This window comes from Gossypium raimondii, chromosome 11, assembly GCF_025698545.1.
Source record: "Gossypium raimondii isolate GPD5lz chromosome 11, ASM2569854v1, whole genome shotgun sequence".
NCBI classification, from domain to species: Eukaryota; Viridiplantae; Streptophyta; class Magnoliopsida; order Malvales; family Malvaceae; genus Gossypium; species Gossypium raimondii.
In genome coordinates, this window is record NC_068575.1 from 17,190,615 (window position 1) to 17,215,396 (window position 24,782).

General features: G+C 33.4%; 1 protein-coding gene and 1 pseudogene across 1 annotated transcript; one reads left to right on the forward strand and one right to left on the reverse strand.

Annotated features, from left to right (window-relative positions):
- The first annotated feature begins 2,066 nt into the window (after nucleotides 1-2,066).
- LOC105801187 (cytosolic sulfotransferase 15-like) lies at nucleotides 2,067-7,770 on the forward strand (annotated as a pseudogene).
- A 14,943-nt stretch (nucleotides 7,771-22,713) lies between these two features.
- LOC105804426 (cytosolic sulfotransferase 15) lies at nucleotides 22,714-23,942 on the reverse strand. The gene has a single exon (XM_012637053.2). The coding sequence runs from the start codon at nucleotides 23,915-23,917 to the stop codon at nucleotides 22,874-22,876; it is 1,044 nt and encodes a 347-aa protein (XP_012492507.1). The 5' UTR covers nucleotides 23,918-23,942; the 3' UTR covers nucleotides 22,714-22,873.
- Nucleotides 23,943-24,782: the final 840 nt, after the last annotated feature.

Here is a 24,782-nt window from a genome sequence, read left to right on the forward strand (position 1 = left end):
AGGTTTTTTTTTTTAGTTTTCCTATTAGGACTAGGAAAATAGTTAGAAGGCCTATATGTATGGCTTGGCCAGCCACCCTTATACACATTACACTTGAAGAATACATTGAAATCAAATTTGTTTTGTTGAGTGAAAATTCTCTTTGAGTTCTCCAAGAATTTTCTCTTGAGTTTTCTTTAGAAGGAGTTTTAACAATCTTTTTGATTGTGGGAGCCATCTTCAGCCTTCTTCTTGCCATTGTTCTTCATTGGAGGGGAGATTAGAGCCGTTTGAAGGGAGTTGTGAAATTTTTCTCGATTTCAAGGCTTCTTAGGACTTTATCTTTATTTTTCTTGCTGGTCAATCTTTTTAATTTTTTGCTTATGTCGATTTCATTATCTAACTTGTTTAAACTCTCTTGTTGCGTCTTCAGCCCCGTTGAACCTTCAAGAATCTGTTCGGCATCAACCTTGGACAACAAGAAACATTTTGATTTCATAAAACCCCTCTTTATTGCCGTCCAAACCTTAGATCTAGTTGATTTCGTGATCTGCTGAGTTTTTTTTTTAATTTAACTTGCTGTTTTGTGTTCTTCTTTTCAGATTCGGCTGTTTGGAACCTATCTTGAATTTAATTCCGTGTTCTTGGCTTCCAAGATTAGCTATTCATAAGTGTTTTTAATTCTTGGCTGATCTTTTATTGATTTGGGTATTTCCATTTTAGATCTAATTGATTCTAAGCCAAATTCTCTGTTTCGTTTCAGATCCAAGCAGTTAGAGTTTTCGTAGGAGTGTCCCGTGTCTTGACAACTCGATCTTGGTCCACGCGCAACCCCCTATCAAAAAAACTCAGGATTTGTTAATTAAGTTTTGTATTAGTTTCAAATCAATACGTGTGTGTGTGTGTGTGTCATTTCTTAAATTTCTTCCTCAATTAAAAACAACTCCAGACAATTAAATTGTTGTCTCCTCTTTTCTGTTGGATGGTTCGAAGAGCATCCAATTAGTAGACAGTAATTGTGGACGTCACTGTCTAATTACACCTTCCAGCTAACAAGGAGGATTAAAATAATTACATTATGATAATCGAAGTGTTATAACTAGTGGTGAACGAAACTCGATTCGACTCGAAAAAATCGAAAAAAATTTGAATTTCGAGTTAAACGAATCGAGTTAATCCAGTTATTCGAATTAATTCGAATTTTTTTTCAAATTTCGAGTTAGAATCGAGTTGAGTTTTCAAATTCGAATATCAAACTATAATATTTTACAGGTTTACCCCAAACTCCCAAACCTTTTTACTTTTCCCTCAAAACTTTCACTCCTTCCCACTTTCCCCCCAAAACTGAATATTTATATTAAAATTGAATTATTAATTATGCCATAAAATATTGTTGTTAAAATTTTATATTGGTATCAATTTCACATTTTATTTTTAAAATAACTTTTATTAAAAAATTATATTTTTACATTTAATATATTTTTAATTCCAAAATACATAGTGACAAGAATCTGAAGATAATTGAAACAACTAAGAAAGCAAAGAGGCTAACCAAGATATAAAAAATTAATAAATAAATTATTAGGTGATGAAAGTTAATAAAAATTTGATTAAGGTGGACAAATTTTATTACGATGGGTGACAGTGGTTACAAGGACCCAAAATTATTTTTTAAAATTTAACTCGAACAAATATATTTGATTCGATTCGATTCGATTCGAATTTCATCTCACTCGACTCGATTGGAGAAAACTTCAAATAAAGTTAGGATGATAAAATCAGATTCGAAAACTCGATTAACTGAAAAATTTTTGATTTGATTCGATCGAATGCTCACCCCTAGTTTAAACGATATTAGTAGAAAAAAAATATTTGTATTATATAAAATAAAATAAAGAATATAATATGATATAAAATTAATATCAACATAAGATAAGTAAATGAATATATAAAACTTTAGATATAAGTTTTAGAATTATTATTTAATACTATAATATTTAACTGAATAAATCTAATATAAATTTTCTGGAAAACTAGTTTTGAGAGTTTTTCGCTATCCCTTTCTCTGTTGCGTTGCTAATTTCACAATGGATACAACAAAAATCTGTAAAGTTGAAGTGGTTTCAAAGTTTCATGATGAGTCCTGGGATGATGAATCCAAAAGACTGGTGCAAGCCTTCCCTAAAGAAAAAAGTTGGACAGGATCCAATTTTTATTTCTATTAAGGTTTTTGGTCCCCATCAATTGTTTTAAGAGCTGTGATTTCTTCTCAGAAACATTTCCAAGCATGTGATTCTGATATTATCGTCTCTACCTTCCCAAAATGTGGCACTACATGGCTTAAAGCATTGACTTTCTCCAGTTTGTACCGCAATCAGTTTGCATGGGATGAAAATTCTTTGCTCACCTTTAGCCCTCACCAACTTGTTCGTTTCTTGGAGTATGATCTTTATTTGAACAACCCTTTTCCGGATCTTCAAAATGTTTGTGTTTATCAACCAAGGCTTCTTTCTACCCACCTTCCTTACGCTTCATTGCCAACTTCCATTAAAGATTCCAACTGTAAGATTGTTTTCATATGTAGAAACCCGTTGGACATGTTTATATCTCTTTTGTTGAGAAGTTAAGATAGTTAGTAGTTAGCAGAGTTAGGTATATGCAAGTTAGCTAGTTTGTTAAACAAAATTCTATAAATGTAAACATACTATTAGTATTGAAGGATGAATGAGAGTGGTCATTTCAACATGGTATCAGATGATTTCTTTCGATAATTTCTTGCTAGTTGGTTGTTGTTCTTGTTGGTTTTCTTCTTCGTTTTGCCGGTATGGTTTGACAGTGGCTTTCTTTTACATATTGGCTTTTTTAAGTTTCATAAAATGGTTAATTGGGCTGGTGTTCGTAGCCCAAATTCGGTTGATTCGATAGAATTGGGCTGGCAATCTAGGGCGTTCTTTTGTTTCAATTTTTTTGTGTATTCAACTATTTTTTTGTCGGTCTCTTAGTTTTTTGTTCTTTCAGCATCAGAGGTGATGAATCTTTCCGACTCTGTTATTGACTTCAATCATCCATGTTATCTTCATCCTTTGGATACTCCGGGCACTTTGTCAGTGGCCCATCAGTTGCTTGGTGTTGAGAATTACAATGTCTGGAGTCGGACGATGAGAATTGCGTTGCTGGCGAAGAATAAATTGAGGTTTATGGATGGCACGTTCTCTAAAGATGTGGTACCGGAGGAAATGGGTCATCAGTGGGAGCGATGTAATGCGATTGTTCTCTTTTGGATTTTGAATACTGTTAGTAAAGAGCTTTCCGCAGGGATTATTTTTGCGTCCAGTGCAGCGGCAGTATGGAATGATCTTAGTGAGTGGTTCCACAAAATCGATGGTTCAAGAATTTATTTCTTGCATTATGAGATTACTACATATTCTCAAGGTACAGTTTCTATATCTTCCTATTTTACCAAGTTGAGGTTACTTTGGGATGAGTATGATGCCCTTGTACCTCCATCTTCTTGTGAATGTGTTCAATCTAGGCAGAACAATACTCATGTTGCACAGCAGCATTTGTTTCAGTTTCTTATGGGATTAAATGAATCATATAGTGTTGTGCGTAGTCAAATTTTATTGATGAGCCTGTTACCGTCTGTTAATCAAGCGTATTCAATGATTATGCAAGAGGAGTCACAAAGAAAGCATAGTTCTAGTAATATTGGGGATGATTTGGTTCCTTTCTCTTCAGTTCAAATGGTACAGAAAAAACGATTTACTGGCATTTGTGATCACTGCAAGGTTAAAGTACATAAAAGAGAGACCTGTTACAAGTTAATTGGTTATCCTGTAGATTTTAAGTTTACAAAAAAGAAGGTGAACAATAACTCTACTTCTGCAGTAAATAATGTTTCTGCTCCTAATTCTGCTTGTAGTAGTGAAGTAATGGATTCCAGTGGGTCTCATTCACAATCGCCAGTATTTACACAGGAACAGTATAATCAGATCATGCATTTGTTGAACAAAGAACCTGCTCCAATTGAAGCTGCTACCAGTATAGCAGGTATGGTGGATATTGGTAACAAATGGATCATAGATACTGGGGCTACTGACCATATATTGTCGGATCTTCATTTCTTGGAATCTCTTTTTGCATGTGCATTAGGATCACCAAGTGTTTGCCTTCCAAATGGTTCCTCAGTCTCAGTCACTCATATTGGAACTTGCACAATTTTGCCTAACCTTTCATTAACAAGAGTTCTATATGTTCCAAATTTTTGTTATAATTTACTTTCTGTTTCCAAACTTACCACTAATCTTCATTGTATGGTTTCCTTTTATCCTCATTTTTGTCTCATACAGGATCTCTCCAGTGGAAAGATGAGGGGGATTGGTAAAGCATGAGGTGGTCTTTACATCCTGGATCCGTCTCAACAGACTTCTGTGGTTTCACCTTCTTCCGTTGTTGCTGTTGCTTCTATAGACTCATCTATTCTTTGGCACAATAGACTTGGTCATGCGTCGGTTTCAAGACTTAATAAGGTTCCTAATTTTTCTTGTACAATGTCCGATGTTGACAGTATTCATAAATGTTTTGTTTGTACAATGGCTAAACAAACTAGGCTTCCATTACCCATTCATAAATCTCATGTTGATGTTGTTTTTTCCCTTATTCACATAGATTTGTGGGGACCTTATCGAGTTTCTACTCATAGTGGTCATAGGTTTTTTAAAAAAATTATTGATGATTACACACGAATGACTTGGGTATATTTGTTGCGATATAAAAATGATGCTCTTATATATCTCAAACAATTTTTTGTTTTGGTTAAAAATCAATTCTCTACTACGATTAAAACTGTTCGTAGTGATAATGGGTATGAGTTCTTTAAGAATGAATGTACTGAGTTTTTTAATATGTTTGGAATTGTCCATCAGAGTTCGTGTGTTCACACTCCTCAGCAAAATGGAGTTGCTGAACGGAAACACTGACATTTACTTGCAGTAGCTCAGTCATTAAAGTTTTAGTCTCACATACCTAGTAAATTTTGGGGTGAATGTGTTTTAACCGCCTATTTTTTGATTAATCGTCTCCCTACTCCTATCTTGAACTGGAAATGTCCTTTTGAACTTTTGTATCATAAGTCTCATGATTTTTTTCGACTGAAGGTCTTTGGTTGTCTCGCCTATGCTACTACTCTTAGCTACCATGATAAATTTTCTCCTAAGGCTATTCCGTCTATGTTCATGGGTTATTCTCTTGTGCAAAAAGGATACTTATTGTTTAGTCTTGAAACCAAAACTTTTTTTGTTAACCGAGATGTTGTCTTTCATGAAACGGTATTTCCTTTTACGTTTCCTACCAAACCTTTTTTGTTTTTTCCTGATGTTGATACTTCTGTTTTTCTTCAACTTGAACCTTCTTCTATATCTATTCCCTCTTCTTCACCTTATGTGCCCGTATCTTATTCTACCCCTTCTCTGTCTTCTGTGCCTACTGATATCCCTTTACGTCGTACTACAAGGTGTGTTAAGCCGCCTACTTGAATGAAGGATTACGTCTGCTGGAACCAGTCGTTCACTTCTTGTGCCACAGGTTTGTTTCCTATTGCTAGTGTTTATTCTTCTTCTCATTTGTCTATTCATACTCAATTGTTTGCTGCCTATGTTTCTTCTTTAATTGAACCCAAAACTTATTATGAGGCCATCTTGGATCCACGGTGGGTTGATGCTATGCAACAAGAGATTCAAGCTTTGGAGGCTAATGGTACATGGGAGGTTGTTCCTTTACCTGCTGGTATTGTTCCCATTGGATGCAAGTGAGTGTACAAAATTAAATACACTTCTGATGGTTCGGTGGAACATTTTAAAGCACGTCTTGTTGGTAAAGGTTATAGTCAAAAGGCTGGTATTAACTTTCATGATACTTTTTTTTCGGTCGTTAAGCATGTCACGGTTCGGATTGTGATCAGCATGACAACCATTCATGATTGACCTATTTTTCAGATGGACGTTTACAATGCTTTTCTTCAAGGAGACTTACATGAAGAAGTTTATATGGAACTTCCGGTTGGTTTTCGCAGCCAGGGTGAGTCTCGTGTATGTCGCCTGCATAAGTCATTTTATGGTCTGAAGCAAGCTTCTCGACAGTGGAATTTGAAGCTTACCGAGGCCTCAATACGAGGAGGATATGTACAAAGCAAGTATGATTATTCCTTGTTCACAAAAAGGGATGGAGGTAACATGGTTGTTTTACTCATCTATGTAGATGATCTATTAATTACAGGCAGTAGTGTTAGCATGATAAATGAGTTGAAATAACTTCTGCATCAGAATTTTAAGATGAAATATTTAGGTCTGTTGAAGTATTTTCTTAGAATAGAAGTGATGAGGTCGAACAAAGGGATTATATTGAATCAGCGAAAATATGCTTTGGAGTTGATAGTTGATTTGGGATTAGAGGAAGCAAAGTCAGCATGTACACCGCTTGAGCAGAATCGGAAGCTTACGCCAATGGAGTATGATGAGTTGATACAAACAAAGGTTGATAGAGATGATTTAATCACGGATGTTACAATGTATCAAAGGCTGTTGGGAAGATTGCTATATTAGACAAATACATGACCGGACATAATGTATGCGATTCAACATTTGAGTCAGTTCATGCACAGACCAAAAAAATCACATTTGGATGGTAGATACATAAGGAAAAACCCTAGCCAAGGCATTTTACTATCTGCAGCAAGCAAATCACAATTGATTGCCTTTTGTGATTCTGATTGGGCTTCATGTCCCATGTCTAGGAGGTCGGTGACCAGTTTCTGTGTTAAAATTAGAGAATCCATTGTTTCATGGAAGTCAAAAAAACAAACCACAGTATCTCGATCATCAGCAGAAGCTGAATATAGAAGTATGGCAGTGGTTGTAGCAGAGGTTATATGGTTGAATAGCTTATTGAGGGAAGTTAGTCCTAGTCAATTTGATAAATCCTTGGTTTTTTCAGATAGTAAGGCAGCGCTTCAAATTACTGCTAATCTTGTTTTTCATGAACGTACGAAACATATAGAAATTGATTGTCATTTTGTACGAGATAAAATCAATGATGGAACGATTCAGATGCAGCATATTGGAACAACTGAGCAACTTTAGGGGGAGTGTTGAGAAGTTAAGACAGTTAGTAGTGAGCAGAGTTAGGTATATGCAAGTTAGTTAGTTTGTTAAACAAAATTCTATAAATGTAAACATACTATCAGTATTGAAGGATGAATGAGAGTGATCAATTCAACATCTTTGGTCTTTCCTCTACAAGCTTGGAGACGAAAGCTTAGAGCCACTTTCGCTAGACGAAGCATTTGACAAGTTCTACCATGGAATCTATGCGTATGGACCATTTTTTGATTATGTACTGGGGTATTGGAAGGCAAGCCAAGAAAACCCCAACAAAATATTGTTTTTGAAATATGAAGATCTTAAGGAAGACATCAACTCCCACTTGAAAAACTTGGCCATGTTCTTAGGAGTTCCTTTCACGGATGATGAAGAGAACCAAGGAGTTGTGGAAGAAATAGAGAAAATTTGTAGCTTTGAAAAATTGAGAGAAGTGGAAGTGAACAAGAAAGGGGTACATATTTCTGGAATTGCACACACAAGTTTTTTTAGGAAAGGAAAAGTAAGAGATTGGAGCAATTATCTCACACCGTTCATGGTTGAACGTTTAGAGAAGTTTACTCAAGAAAAAATGGATAGCTCGGGTTTAACATTTAATTTGTCCTCCAAAACTTCAAAAGATATCACTTCTGCATGATCATGGAGATATATTTTTTATTTCAAAGGATAATGTTTCTGCATGATATATATATTTGCATGTTGGAGTCCATTAGTCTTTGCGAGTAAAATCTCTTTTACTCCCATTTGTCTATCTTTTTTTGTTATAATAAATACTAGAATTCTCTTATTGTCATCCAGATAAATTGCTTTGGGTTATGTTTTGTGAATTTATATGTGAAAATAAAATAAAAAATCATCAAATATAAATTTATTTTGCACTAAAAGTGTTTAGAAAAAGAATTGTTCCGTGTTATGTTTTTTAGATTTATATGTGAAAATAAAAGAAATGCATCAAATATAAATTTATTTTGTATTAAAAGTGTTTAGAAAAAGAATTGAGAATGATTAAGGACTTGTTAGCCAGTAGGAGTAATAGTGGACGAAGGTGGTGGGTTAAATGGTGGATGATTTGGATTTAAAGAGAGGAGTTATTTGGTGATAGACCTTTTAGGTTTAGGAAGAAGGAATGAGTATGTGAGAGTGTATGTAGGGACGAATCGAAACAAAAATTTTAGGGGTCGAAATTAAATTGTAATTTTTATGATAGTAAGAATGTAATGTCACTATTTGAATAGTCTATATATTTATGATTTTTAAAGGATTAAATCATATTTTTATCATTTTTAGGGGGTCAAAGTACAATTTTACCTTTACTAATTTCAAATTTTAAAGGGCTTGAATGAGAATTTTTTTCATTTCGAGTGATTGGGGCCTCTGCCAATCCCCTAGCTACGCCCCTGAGTGTATGTGTAACATCCTCAAAACCCTCTTGGTAGAAAATAATATGAGATAGGTTCTTAGTGGAATAAGATATAATGAAAGTAAATGATAAGAGATGTTAGATAAAAATGAAATGAGAAGTATGTTGTGAAATATTAATTTGAGCCAAGGACTAAAGCACAAAGATATGAAGAGTCTTGTACTCCAAGTGTAAATATTTAAAATGTAAAGGGTTAAATTATAAATATGGAAAATTTGAAGGGCCAATAGTGCAAATATCTTAAGGGTGAAAGAGCCTAGAAAATAAGAAAAGTGGATGAATAAAGACTAAATTGAATAAATGAAAATTTATGAGGACTAAATCACAATTTTCTAAATTAACTGATGATTCAAGGATGAAATTTTAAAGATTATAAAGGAAATATGGTCAATTAGTATGAGAGAGAATTCTAGAGTGTCATGATGGCATGAGAGATATTCTAATGATATTTTAAATTAAATAATTAGATAAATGTTATAATATTAATATTTTAATTAGATTTTTGTATATATTTTATTATGAAAATGATTGGTGTAAAAAGAGAGGAAAGATAAAAGAGAAATCATCTTTTCACATTCCAAAGTGAGAAATAACTAGAGAAAATTTTATTCTTCTTACAATTTAGGCCTTTGCGATGAAAACCCATCTTTTCACCAAAAATTCTTGAAAATTTCCTTGGACACTAAAGAGAAAAGATGAAGTAGAGATTCTAGAGAATATGTTCATCAATTTAGAAGCAAGAAAATAGCAGATATAAGTTAAGAAAATGAGAAGAAAAGGGAAGAAAAGTGGTGAAGATGAGGAAGGAAGGGAAAGAAAGAAGAAAGGAAGAAATTCTTGACAAAGGGGGTAAGTTACATACTAACTCTACTTGTATTTCAATATATTAAGTTAAATATGTTGTGAATGAGATGTATGAAACATGTATTTTAATCTAAATACTAGAAATAGAAAATATTTAAAACATGTATTAGGGGATGAAATTTATATTTTAAAATGGTTAATGAGTATATTTTCAAGAGAATCAAATAGAAACATCATATGAACCCCGTACTAAGACATAATTAATTTTAGTAAAGAAATGTTGAAGTTGTCAAGCAAGAGAACAGAGCAAATATATTTGAGTTTAGTTTCAAAAATATCAAGTTGATCTTAATTTCAAATTATTTAGCTTAAGATGCAAATAATTTAGTGACTATGACACAAGTGGACAACTTTGATATGAACACATAAGTAAATAGTGAAATTATAGTTAATGTTACATATAAGCATTTCATAATCAAAGCTAAATTTTCTATGTATATACATAAATGATGTGGAATGGAGAGGAGGAGGAAGCAAAATAATAGGAGAGTTATAATGTTAAGAAATTGTTGTAAATGATAGATTTGCTAACACATAGAAGAACTTTAAATTTCTTGTTGAAGTATCAAGTGAGTGAATGTTTTAAAAAGAATTAAGGAAGGCTTAATTGATGAATTGACTGATAAATGTTGGCAATAGTAATGGTATGTGGAAAAAGGAAACTATTTTGTCGATACAAGTCCTCTAAAGGACTTATTTGTAAAACTTTGATAATTGTGTTAACTCAATAAATGTTGGTACAAAAGGTACACACATAAAATTCATCAATTAAGAAAATATCATATATATATTTAAGAAGTGAGTTGTTGGATAATGATCTTGGATTATAAATCGCATATTTTGAACATATTGGGCTAATTTGAAATAACTTAGAAGTTAAGGAATGAATGTGTAAATTGTTTCATAATGAATTTCTCTTATTTCCAAACATCGAATCAAGATTTGGTATTGATACCAAGAGTAAAATATTTATACCTCAAGAAAGGTATCGATACTTCAATCAAAGTATCAATATTATAGTCAAGGTATCGATACTTCAATATAGGTATCGATACATGTTGAATTTTGTTTAAATTTTTTAAACTTCAAAGCTCAAATTAGTATCGATATTAGGATAGGGGTATCAATACCTGAGCCCTGCTTTCTATGGAAAAATGCTGAAATAAATTTTACCCAATAAATTTATAAGACTTTATTTAAGATCGACTTAATATGAGAGTATTATGTTGATAATACTAAAATATTTGCTGTGAGAAACCCAATTTATTAGAATATAGCCATGGTTGTTCTGGAAACAAATGTAGCATTTCTATATCTTGACTTGATAGTCAGGACGGGTATAAGGGTGTTACAGTATGAGTTGTTCGCATGGCTTTTTTATAGTGGGAGACAAGTTGTAGCGCCCCAAACCCAACAGGAGCAAACCGACCCGAATCTGGAATGTCACATTAGCCACTTACATGACTTTCCTTACCGATCATCCAAACACACCATAAAACCAACCATCACACCCAACAAACATGCTTAAACATTTAATCTTAAACATACAAGCCTAAATCATGCTTCATCTAACACAAAATAACAAATTATAAACAAGTAGAGATGGCTTAATTACTAATCAAGTCCTTTAATTAACCTTTCTCATGCTAATTTACACCCTAAATTAATAGAAGCTAACTTTTATAGCTTTTACGATTTAGTCGTTTCTACTTAATTAACTATCTAAATGATAAAATTTCCTAACTAAAATTTAATACGACACTATTGACCACTAAATAATTAATATTTATGGACTGACAGGTTAGAGTTGTGGTCCCGGAATTACTGTTTCTGACACCACTAAAAAATAGGCTCTTACAACTCTCTCCCCTTAGGAAATTTTATCCTCGAATTTTTTTACTAGTGAACAGTTCAGGTATTGTGATTTCATCGAGTATTTAGTTTCTCATACAGCTTTTTCAACTCCATATCGATTCCATAATACTTTTACTAATGGTACACTTTTATTCCAAAGTTCATTTACTTCTCGAGCTAAGATTCTGATCGATTCTTCAGAATACGACAAATCTGGCTATATCTCAACCTCATAGGGAGTAATTGCATGTGAAGGATCTGACTTGTACCGTCTCAGCATCAAAACATGAAAAACATTATGAATCTTTTCAAGTTCCAGAGGTAAAGCTAATTTATAAGCTACAACCTTGATTCTTTCTATAATCTCATACGAATCGATAAACCTTGAACTCGACTTTTCCTTTCTGCTGAACCAAAGCACTTTCTTCCACAGTGAGACTTTCAGGAACACTCAATCGCCAACAGCAAATTCTATATCCTTTCTTTTCAAATCAACATATGATTTCTAATAACCTAATGCTGCATTCAAACAATCATGAATTATTCGGACCTTGTCTTCAGTCTCACGAATCAAGTTAGAACCAACTAACTTGGATTCACTCAACTCTGACTAGTATAATGGTGTTCAACATTTCCTCCCGTATAAAGCCTCAAACGATGCCATTTTAATGTTGGATTAATAGTTGTTTTTATACGTAAATTCTACCAATGGTAAATACTTTTCCCATCTACCTTCAAACTCTAGAATGTAGCATCGTTACATATTCTCAAAAATCTGTATTACCCATTCTGATTGTTCGTCTGTCTATGGATGATATGTTGTGCTGAAATTAAGTTTAATACCTAGAGCCTCGTAAAGTTTACCCCAAAATCTCGAGGTAAATCTAGGATCTCTATTAGAAATAATAGATAATACAATCTGACAATCTCTGATAAATATAACTCTGCTAACTTCTCGAGTGAATAATCAGTTCTGATTAGAATGAAATGAGCTGACTTTGTTAATTTGTCAACAATAACCCAGATCGAGTCTTTCTTCCTCGGTGCCACAGGTAATCCCGATACAAAATCCATCATAACTCGCTCCCATTTCCACTCAAGGATAGTGACAGGCTGTAGTAATCTTGATTGTGCCTGATGTTCGAATTTTACTTTCTGGCAAACCAAACATTTATTTACAAACTCAGAAATCTCACGTTTCATACCTGGCCATCAATACATCCACTTAAGGTCATTAAACATATTAATACTACCCGGATGAATAGAGTATGTACTACTGTGTGCCTCTAATAAAATGTCTTGCTTTAGCTCTGGATTATTTGGAACACACAACCTGTTATGGAAATACATTATACCATCAGCATCTGCAGTAAATCCTATAGACGGATCATTTTAGATTTGCTCATGTTTAGCTAACAACTTCAGGTCGTCATCTTGCAACTCCAAAGCCTATTGAATAAATAATAGTCTAGCCCTCAATTCCACTAAAATAGAACCATCACCCTCCAATGACAAATGAGCATTCAATGCTCTCAAGGCAAATAACGATTTTTGACTTAATACATCTACAACAACATTAGCTTTCTCGGGATGATAGTCAATCACAAGCTCATAATCTTTTAGTAGCTTTAGCCACCGTCGATGTCTCAAACTCATCTTATTTTGAGTCATCAAGTACTTCAAATTTTTATGGTCTATAAATATATGACATTTTTCACCATAGAGATAGTGAAGCCAAATCTTCAAAGCAAAAACAATAGCGGCTAACTCTAAGTCGTGAGTCGGATAGTTCCTCTCATGTGGCTTTAACTAATGAGAAGAATATGTTATTACTTTCTCAGCTTCCATTAATATACAACCCAGTCCACTAAGTGGCGCATCACTGTAAACAACAAATTCTTTCCCAGATTCAGTCTGTATCAATACTAGAGCTTTTATTCACATTCTTTTTAACTGACCAAAACTTTGTTGGCACTCATCTGACTAGACAAATCGAACACTGTTCTGTAGCAACTTAGTCATCAGTGAGGCTATTATAGAGAAGTTTTTAACAAAGAGACAATAATAACCTACTAATACTAGAAAACTTCGTACCTCTAAAACATTTTGTCGAAACCATTTTTTTGAAAAATAAAAGTTTTAGGTTGTCGACTTTTAAAAAGCAAAAATTGAGAGTCGCCACAAATCTTTTATTAAGGTGTGATTGGGTCACCTAAAACGATTTTGGTCTCACTTAATTTTAGAAAAACGGTCCGGAGTCGATTACGTTTAGGAAGGATTAGCACCCTCGTAACGCCCAAAATTGGTACCTAATTAATTAATTAGTGTCTTAAGGTCGAAAATTTTAAAAAATATAATCTTTAAAAAACTTAAAACATTACGTATTAAGACCCTTCTCATTTCAGAGAAGAAAAATGCCACACCCAATGCGTTAGGGCACAACATTCTAATTTCCTCCAAAATGAATTAGGTCAGAATACTCGTATGAAAAAGAAAAAAATTTAAAAGAATATCCATTTATCCAAGATTTAAGAAATCGCGGCCCAATACGTTAGGGCACAATTCCTTTAAAATCTCAAACTCGGAATATTTCCTTTATTATTTCTTTTTTTTTTAAATCTTCATTTCGAGAAATCAATGTGTCACATCCAATATATTAGGACACAACATGTTGAATTCCCAATAATGAGTTCTTATTTTTTGATTAAAGAGAAATGCTCGATTGTTAGATTTAACAAAGAAAATTGGAACCCAATACGTTAGGGCTCAATTTCCTTGAAAATCCTAAATACAAGCATTATCTCAATTTTGAAAATTTTGTAAAAATGATGTGATGCTACATTAAATATACAATGCAATAATAAATATTACGATGGCATAGAAATAATATGAACAAATGAATAAACAAAATTGATAACAATAATCCATGACATGCAAAATATTAAATGTAAACACAATTATAACGAATGAGGAAAGCAAACCAAATAAGTGAAGTAAAGAATATATATAATATGAACATAGAAATTATGAAGATTAAAATATACACATGATTTACAAATAAATTTTTGGGTTATGGAACTTATATATATATGCAATACATAATATTTGTGAATATAAAGAAAAATAGATGAACATATATAGATTATAAAATAGGCGTTTAAAATTATATATATTTGAACCCTTTTTAAAAAAGAATAAATATCCATATGGATATAAATAAAGCATTTGTTAAAATATATGTCCAAAAATAATAATAATAATTATATTATAGAAAATATACATATATATAGGAAAATAAATGGATACATAAAAAGTATATAAATATAAAATATTAAATAATAATTACAATATTAAAATAGATATACATACATATAAAAATATTTGTTTTAAAAAATATAAATAAATAAATGAAAACAAAAATATAAATAAAAAATAATTACAGAAAAAAAGGAATAATTACATTATGGAAGTTAATTAATTTAAAAAAATGAAAACAAAAACTAAATTAAACTGAATAGGAAAAATCTGGGGGCAAATCTGCAAATAAATAAAACCCAAAGGATTAAATTGAACACGCGAATTACATAGAGGGGCTGGAAGAGAAATTTTCCCTTCTCCTCTAAAACGGCGTCGTTCAGGTAGGGTTAAAATTGAAATTAAAAATAAATTAAAGGGCAAATTTAAAAATATAAAAAACTTAATTGTGAAATATTAAAAAGGCGGAGGGGCTAAAAGCGCAAATTTCTCCTCCGCATAAAAACGCGCGGATCCTAGGCCGGGTCGGGTCGGAGTCGGGTCGGCCTCCCCAAAACGACGTCGTTTCACTAGGCTATTTAAGCCAAAAATCTATTCAAAAATTTCATTTTCCATCTTTTTTTTAAAAAAAAAACCTTCAAAACCTCAAAAAACTCTCCCCTTCCCATCGGTGTCGATCATCGGCGGTCACACCCACCATCAAGACGCACGATCTCCGGCTACGACGCCACTGCTCATGGCAAAACGGAAAACTTCAGATCTGGCTCCTCCGAAGCCCCTAAGCCCATTTTTGGCCCCAAAACCCTCAAAATGTCACCGGAAGAACATCAAATCTCCGAGAGACCTTTCGGTTTCTGGCCGTTCACGGCGATTCTGGGCACCACTCGGGTCGTTTCTTTCTCATTTACTTCTTTTTATTTTATTTGTATGTAGGAAAGAATGAAAATAATAAATATAACAAGTAAAAATTGCACAATGTCAACCTTTCCGGTCGATTTTGCTCTCTGTCTCTACTGTGAGAATATTCACTTTCTTTTTATTGATTTCCAATTTGGGATCCCCCTTTTACAGTATTACAATGGCTATTTTATAGCCGAATGAAAAATAAAGAAACAAATCTCATTTGATTTGAATTACGAATCTTTGATTTTCTTTGCTGTTTATTTCTTTCCTTGTATTGTTTGTTTCCTTTGCAGGTGAAGACCACGGAGATCCGGCGTTTGGCTTGCGGCGGGAGGCTCCCTCAGAAACCCTAGGGTTTCTGAAATTGCTTCGGGCCTGGGTCTAATTTTAGGCCTCTGTTTATTTCAGTTTGGGCCTTGTGGCCCGTTTGTAATTTGGGCCTTTTACCAGGGCCAAAATCGGGTATTACACATTTTTCAGAGCATTCCAGTTTGCAATGGCTGAGATATTACTCAGATCAACATGTATCCCATCAACAGAAACCACGTGTCCAAGAAATCCAACCTCTCAAAGTCATAACTCACATTTGCTGAATTTTGCATACAATAATTTTTCGCGCATAATTTGTAACACAATTCTCAAATGTTGAGCATGCTCAGATTCTATTTTTGAGTAGATCAATATATCATCAATAAATACAACAACAAATTTATCCAACTTAGGCTAAAAACCTCGATTCATCAAATCCATGAAAGTAGCAGGAGCATTAGTTACTCCGAAAGGCATCACTAAAAATTCATAATGACTGTATCGCATTCGAAAAGCTATTTTCGGCACATCACAGTCTTTTACTCGCATCTGCTAATATCCTGATGTAAGATCTATCTTAGAAAACACAATTGCACCTTTCAACTGATCAAACAACTCATCAATATAAGGCAAATGATATTTATTATTTCTCATCACTTTATTCAATTGTCTATAATCAATGCATAATCTCAATGAACCATCTTTCTTTTCCACAAAAAACACTGGTGCACCTCAAGATACACTAGGTCTGATGAAACCTCTGTCTAATAATTATTGCAACTATGTTTTCAGTTATTTCAACTCAGTCGGTGACATCCTATACGGTGGAATAGATATTGGTACAGTTTCAGGTACCAGATCGATAACAAATTCAACCCTTAAATTCTGGCGGCAATCCCAGTAATTCTTCAAGGAACACATCTGTAAATTCTTTAACAACGGGCACCTGATCCAGTTTCAACCTAGAATCCTAAGTATCCAGTATGTAAGCCAAAAATGCCTCACAGCCCATACGAATAATTTTCTGTGCAGGAATAGCTGAAACAACTCTGGTAACATCGTTTAATCTGTCAGGCTCAATTGTAATCAATTCACCTGTCAAATGTCTCAAATCAATCCGTTTCTGTCTACAGTTTATGACAGCATTATGTAGCGATAATCAGTCCATTCCCAAAATTATATCAAATTTGTGAAAGGGTAATAACATTAGATCAGCAGAAAACTCACAACCATGAACTCTCAGTGGACACTTACAACATATTAAATTAACTATTACACTTTGACCTAGTGAGTTTGTAACTTAAACATCAAATTTAGTTGACTCAACAGGTAAATTTTTAGTCATAGCCAATAAAGTGAAAATATACGAATGTCTCAACCTAGGGTCAATCGAAGCATATACAGTAACATCAAAGAGATAGAATATACTAATAACGACATCAGGCATGGCAGCTTCTTCTCTAGCTCGAATAAGATAGTTCTGTGTAGGTGCTCTGACCTCAGATCTTGTAGTTGTATCTTTAGTACGGCAGTGGTTCACCCCTGTATTGCTACTCTGACCAGGACGTTTGCTTTTCTACGGTGTAGTCACAAGTTTCTTACTCTGGTCTTCATTTTTTCCAACCATTTTCGAACAGTTGCATAAAAAATGATCAGTTGACCCACATCTAAAACATGCACACATTTTGGCTCTACATTCATCAATATGTGGTTTACCACAGTGTTCATACCCCAGTCTTGAAGCATTATGGACACTGGCCACATTGTCAGCAGGTTTATTCTGGAACTTGGAATCATACTGTCTCGATTTACTTTTGTTTTGAAACCCAGATGATGTTGTGACATGATTATCATCTTCTTTTTCTTTCTTCAATGGTGGTGCAGACCTAGGAAAATTTCTTTTGCTAAATTCTTAGGCCTTCTTTTCTCTATGCCTCTTATGATTATAAATTTCTTCTATTTTCTATGCCCGATTAGATAAAACCACAAATTATCATATTTTAGTTTCTCAAATCATCATATTGATTTCATCATTTAACCCGTCTTCAAAATGGATACACATCTCTTCCTCATTCGATACGATTTCATTAGCATACTTACTGAAATGCATAAACTCTCTTTCATATTCAACTACTGATTTGTGTCTCTGCTTTAATTCTACAAATTCCTTCTTTTTCAGTCCAAGTACCTTTTATTGACATATTTCTTTTTAAATTCTGTTTTGAAAAATTCTAAGTTGATGTTATCTCTCAGTACTACCACTTTAACATTAACCATTAACTATAAACTTTATCTTTCAACAGTGATACGACACATCTGACGTAATCATCACGAGAATAGGCCATTTCATCAAAAACCAGTTGACTATTTTTCAGCCAATACTCAACGTTAGTCTAGTCATCTTTAGTTCTACCCCAAAATTCGTCGACACTAAATTTTCTAACTTTTTCAACTAGGACCCATCAACTCATTTCAACGGTCGGACGGGGTGGAGTTATCATAGGAGGTACAACAAGGGGTACAATAGGGGGTGGAGGTTGCTGAGCCACTGGATTATTTCTAATAAACTTAGTGAACCATTGACCCATTAAACTGAAGAACTTATTTTTAACCTTATTTTTAGACAATCGTGGAATCAGTATACTATGACTTGCACCAGAATCAATAGCCAAAATATTAATGGTTACTTCATTAGTATCATCACAATCAAAATCAAATAACATCTTTAATATCTACAAGAAAACAGGGGTTAGATTGGATTAATCAATATCACACTATCACAGGCTAGGGTTACAAAGTATTACTGTACAATTTAGACTACATTCAATTTGAGAACTGACTAAACTTGGCTCTGATACTACTAAATGTAACATTCATAACCCATACTCGTCGTCAGATTAGGGTTACAAAGTATTACAGTACAACTTAGAACAAATAATAACAAATAGCATTAAGTTTAACAAATTTAATTAAAAAATTCATAATTAATCAGATTTGAGTAAAAACATACAGTTATGGACCTTAAATTGAGCCTACGAGGCCTTAAAATAGTTTCAGAATAATTAGGGACCAATTCCAAGCAAATCAAAACATTCAGGGAAAAATTAAAAAATTTCAAAGTAGGGGTCACACATCTGTGTGTCCAGGCCATATGATAGAGCCTAGACCATGTGGCTCTAGACATGGCTATGTGGCTATTCCACATGTTGTGTCACTACTCCACACATCCATGTACTCGCCCATGTAACTCACTAACTTGGGCCACACGACCATGTCATAAGACGTGTACCAGCCCGTATGAACCATGCACCTAATACACTCGGGGCACAAGCCTATTTGGGTTGCTCGTGTGTGACACACGACATTGTGATAGCTTGTGTCCTCGGCCGTGTGTACCCAAAAATGACCGAAAATGTACTCATTTCATGTCCAAATTCTTAAGTACCTAAAACAATTCTCAACACATAATTATAAGACTTCCAAATGTATTTCAATGACAACCAAAGCATGTCGAATAATCAACCTAAGGCCTAACCAATATGTCATCAATGACACCACATGCTTAAACTTGGAACTTAACGTGCATACCACATTAGTTACTCATTCCACAATATCAAAAACACAACACATACACATTACAAAATACTTATGAACCAATACAATCATGACCAAATGGTCCTATTAAATGCCATATAAGCCAAGTTAAATTCAAAATCTACTAAAAAGTCCTCCTCAGATAGTGTGATTCTTTTAGTTGATCCGATCTCTCGATTTCCACAAAATACAATCTACAAAGGAAAGACAAAGACACAAGTAAGCTCACATAAAGCTTAGTAAGTTCGTCAATTAAACGATAAAGCTTACTAAATTAAACATAATAATTAAAATAACAAGATTAATTAATAGAGTTCCTATCAATCACAGCTCACAACAGGTGAGTAATGCTTAAACAATCGTACAAATTAATTATCGACATTTCAATAACATTCAATGATCAATAAAACAATTCCTGATGAACGATATACGGATACGAGTACACAGTTAACCATCCAGAACACACCAAACACTTATACAAGCTAGTCCAACCGAGAATACACCTTGGCACTAAGTGCCTAGCCCGAAGGCTAACATCCACCCCTGTAACACACTAGAAAATATTGTAGTATAACACGATAGTCCGCAACAAATGCATGACCTCAGCATATTCAGTGAATAGAGGATATACAAAAATCATCATCACATCTCATACCAATCCTATACCACATGCAAATAACCTATTGGCATTCCTGTCATACTCTATCCTACGTTCATCTGACTCAAGACATTTCATCAGTCATCATTGCGATAATAACTCATTAATTTAATTTTCATGTATAAACATTAATTCATTAACCAACATCCAATAACTTAGTTCGTATAACAAGCATTTAAATTGTATTGAAATCAAACCGTACGAACTTAACAAAGTAATCTGTAGCGACGACAAAAGTACAGGGACTATTCTGTAATTTTCTCTTTTCCTCAGTTTTCCACTCCTTCTTGATCTATTGAGAGACCTAAGCTTGACCGAATGTTCCCCAAGCTTCCCTTAGGGTTTCGATTCTAATGTTGAAAGGAAGAAGATGATATGAATTTTTAACATGTTTCTTTTGTTTATATTACCTATTTACCTATTTGCATGTTTGCCCTTTTAATAAACATTTACCGTTCACAACTTGAGGTCCATTACCGTCCACTATAAGTAGAGATGGCTTAATTACTAATCAAGTCCTTTAATTAACTTTTCTTTTTATAATTTACACCCTTAATTAATAGAAGTTAACTTTTATAGCTTTTACGATTTAGTCTTTTTTACTTAATTAACTAAAGATAAAATTTTCTAACCAAATTTTAATACGACACTATTGACCTCGTAAATATTAAATAATTAATATTTACGAACTAACACATCGGAGTTGTGGACTCGAAACTACTGTTTCCAACACCATTGAAAAATGGGTTGTTACATGTTTATTTTGTGTATCCTTCTCGGTTTTTCATGGTTTACTAAGGGTTAAGTGAAGAAAATGGCAATCGAATAAGTCATGAGTAATGAAAGTGATAAGTGACATATGTGGTAAGTGATAAGGTTATTTATAAGACATGTTACATGTATTAAATAATTGATATATCGTTCAAAAAAATGAACTAATGTAACTTAATGATATTATGTTAAATTAAGGTTAAATAGCTAGATAAGTAGAATTCATGTGATCACTTGCGCATTGTTTTCAAACGAGTAGTGTGCAACAAGTGATCTTATGGGTAGTGTTTGTGGGTGGATTACCGAATCATATCTCGTGAACAAGGTGAGATGGTAAAGTATAAATTTTGATTTATTGACATAATGTGGCATGTGTGTTAAGTAGATAGTTAAATGCCTTCGAGAACAAGTTGTGTTTAAGTGGTAATGTCTTGAAGTTTCTGTGGTTAATGATTAATGATTGAACACGGATCCCTCCCTTTATTTCCTTTCCCTCTTCTCTTTCCCCTCTCTCTCTTTTTATAATCTTTCTTCTTTCTTTCTTCTTCACTCAGAAGCCCCATTGTCACCATCGCTGTTGACATCAACCCCCACTCTTGCCATTCTCAAACTTTCATTCATACTAGAAGCGCAGATAAATTGGAGAAAATTTGAAAAGGATTAACTTGTTAAGGCAAGTTAGAGAGAGGCCAGAACTGTACAAGGAGACTTTTAGGCATTATTTTGGAGGGCTTTTCCCTTCTTCCTTTCTTGGACTGCCGATGGAGGATTGGGAGTATGGTGGTGATACGGAGTAAGAACAGAAGACAGAAAGAAGAAGAAATGGAGACAGAAGCAGAAGAAGTTTTGAGGAAGAAGAAGAATAAGAGAGGATTAGAATTTCATCAATTTCATTCCTAACTGTCCCTTAGCATGATAGGTGCTCAAATACTGATGAATTGTCGGGTACACAACTTGACAAAATAACAGCTGTCAATTCTGTTATCCTAGTATGCACCGTATAACTTAAAGGATATGGACCCTAAACGTGGCGTTTAAGCCCCGCCTCTTACGCACCGTTTAACTAAACATAAAACGCAGAGTTTAAAGGAAAATTAAACAGAAACATTAATGACGTCATTAACAGAAATAACAGTAATTTAAAAGAACTAGCTCGTTGAAATGTTGGAGTGTTCTGTCCCATATCAGGTGGTGAACCCATGGGGTTGAGCATCGGTGTGGAATGTATGAGTGTTCAACAAAGAAAAAAATTTTATTTTACAGATTTAGGTTAGTTTCTAACAAAGGAAAATTTTTAACTAAAGCTCCAAATTTTACAAATTTGACCAAGTGTTTTACAAAGAAAAATTTTCTTCCAAGTAGAAAATTTGCCTCAATGTTCAATAAAGCAATTCTCTAATTTTGGGGTTTTGATTGAATATTTTAAGAAAACTTTAAATTTGAAGTTTTGGGTTGTTTGGGTAGATGATGGTGATGAAACATATTTGTACAGGGATTGGGTGATGAATCAGATTCCATGTTGTTTAACAACAGAAGAAGAAGAAGAAGAAGAAGAAGAAGAAGAAGAAGAAGAAGAAGATGATGATATTAGAGAAAACAAGAGAATGAAAACGGGTATAATTTAAAGGCAAATTTTTATATTAAACCTTTATATCTGCAAAGATAACGCTGGAGAATTATTTCCTTTGAAAACGTTGTGCAAACACAATTTGGAATGGAAGTTTGAACATTCTTATTTTATCATTCTTTTGGATAATCATATTTGGCTAAGAGTTTAAATTAAAATTAATTGTTTTTATAATCATCTTTTAAGATTTATGAGTGTTTCACTTAATATTATTGTCCCTAGAGTTTAATTATTTCTATTATTTTTATATTAAATATAACGAATATATTTACTAAACTTAATCTTTCTCAATTCTTTTTATGAACCCAGTAAAATATAAAATAAATTTATGTTTAATGCAATTTTTTATTTATTTTCACATAAAATCCACAAAAGCATACCCCAAAACAATTTATTCTGATCATGATTAGTACGGATTATTTATAAAGAAAATGGGAATAAAAGAGATTTCACTCCCAAAAAACCTAGAATAGACATCCCCACGATCATGGGGAAGCAATATTGTTTGAAGTTTTGGAGGACAGTTTAAATGTTAAACCCGAGCCATTCAATTTCTCTTGAATAAGCTTCTCCAAACATTCAATCATGAAGGGTTTGAGATAATTGCTCCAATCTCCCACTTCTCCTTTCCTAAAAAAATGTGTGTGTGGAATTCCAGTAGTATGTACGCCCTTCTTGTTCACTTCCAATTCTTTCAAGTTCTCAAAGCTACAAATTTTCGCTATTTTTTCAACAACTCCTTGTTTCTCTTCATCATCTGTGAAAGGAACTCCTAAGAACATGGCTAAATTTTTCAAATGGGAATCCATATCTTCCTTGAGATCTTCAAAGTTCAAAAACAATATTTTGTTGGGGTTTTCTTGGCTTGCCTTCCAATATCCCAATACATGATCAAAAAATGGTCCATGCGCAGAGATTCCATGGTAGAACTTGTCAAAAGCTTCATCTAGTGATAGTGACTCTCGGTTTTTGTCTCGGAGCTTGGCAGCGAAAAGCCAAAGAGAAATGAACATATCCATGGGGTTTCTACATATGTAAACAATCTTACAGCCGGAATCCTTAATGGAAGTTGGCAAAGTAGCATAAGGGGCGTGGGTGGAAAAAAGCCTTGGCTGATAAGCACAAACATTTCGAAGATCAGGAAAAGGGTTGTTCAAGTAAAGATCATACTCGAAGAAACGAACAAGTTGGTGAGGGCCAAAGGTGAGCAATGGATTTTCATCCCATGGGAACTGATTGCGATACAAAGTGGAGAAAGTCAAGGCCTTGAGCCAAGTAGTACCACATTTTGGAAAAGTAGCAACGATGACATCAGAATTAAATGCTTGAAAATGTTTCTGGAAAGAAATAAAAGCTTTTAGAACAAGAGAGGGGCACCAAAAACCTTGATAGAAATAAAGATTGGATCCTGCCCAGCTTCTCTCTTTGGGGAAGTTTTGCACCAGTTTTTTGAATTCATCATCCCAAGAGGACTCCACATCATGTGATTTTGAAACCATTCTGGCTTTGGAGATTTCTGCAGTATCCATTGTGAAACTAGCACACCCAAAACTAGTTTTCTAGATAATTTATACTAGATTTATTCATTTAAAATTATAATGGTAATAATATTTAACATACTGAAATTTATGTATATGTACTAAAAAAAATTAAATTGATGTGGAATTTTTAAACAGAAATTTATTAATTTATTTCATGAATGGGATAAAATAATTTAGGGAAAAAAACAATAAACACTTGTCGTCGTAGGTGGTGAATGATAAGCTCTATCAATATAACAAAAGGCTTCAACCCCAACATCAATAGAATATTATGGTTCGTTGACAATTTATTCTGTCATAACTCAAGCATGATATATCTGGAATGATTGCAAGTATTTAATACGATAAAAAATTAAAGCTAACAAAAATTAACATGAAAACTAAGCACTCATCAAATTAGAGAGGACGGTGATAAAATTATCTCTAAAATTATTTATAAAATCAAAACTATATATACAAGCAAGCAAAAATTCATGTATAATTTAAAGTTATCTCTAAATTATTTTTTATATATTCACTTATTTATATTATATTTATATTTTTTATAATATTAGAAGGTGTATAAAAAAAACTTTAATATTATTGATCATTTTTCATTGTCCTGGCTGAAGTTTGAGATATTTTTTAATACTTTATTATTTTTTATATTTATATTTCTAAGGATATAATCTAGACCAAATCTTACCGTAGGCTACGATAATGGCACATTAATTGTATAAGTCCTCCTTTCAAGCTGCAAGACGCAATATACAGACAGTAATGTTCTGGACAAAAAGTATGTCTGCCATTTACTTTCTAGATTAAGAAACACCCCAAGGCATTTACTTCCTAGCTTACGGGTCAAATTAATACT

Excerpts from the sequence above, each read along its gene's own strand:
- LOC105804426 (XM_012637053.2), bottom strand. The coding sequence starts at position 23,917 with ATGGATACTGCAGAAATCTCCAAAGCCAGAATGGTTTCAAAATCACAT.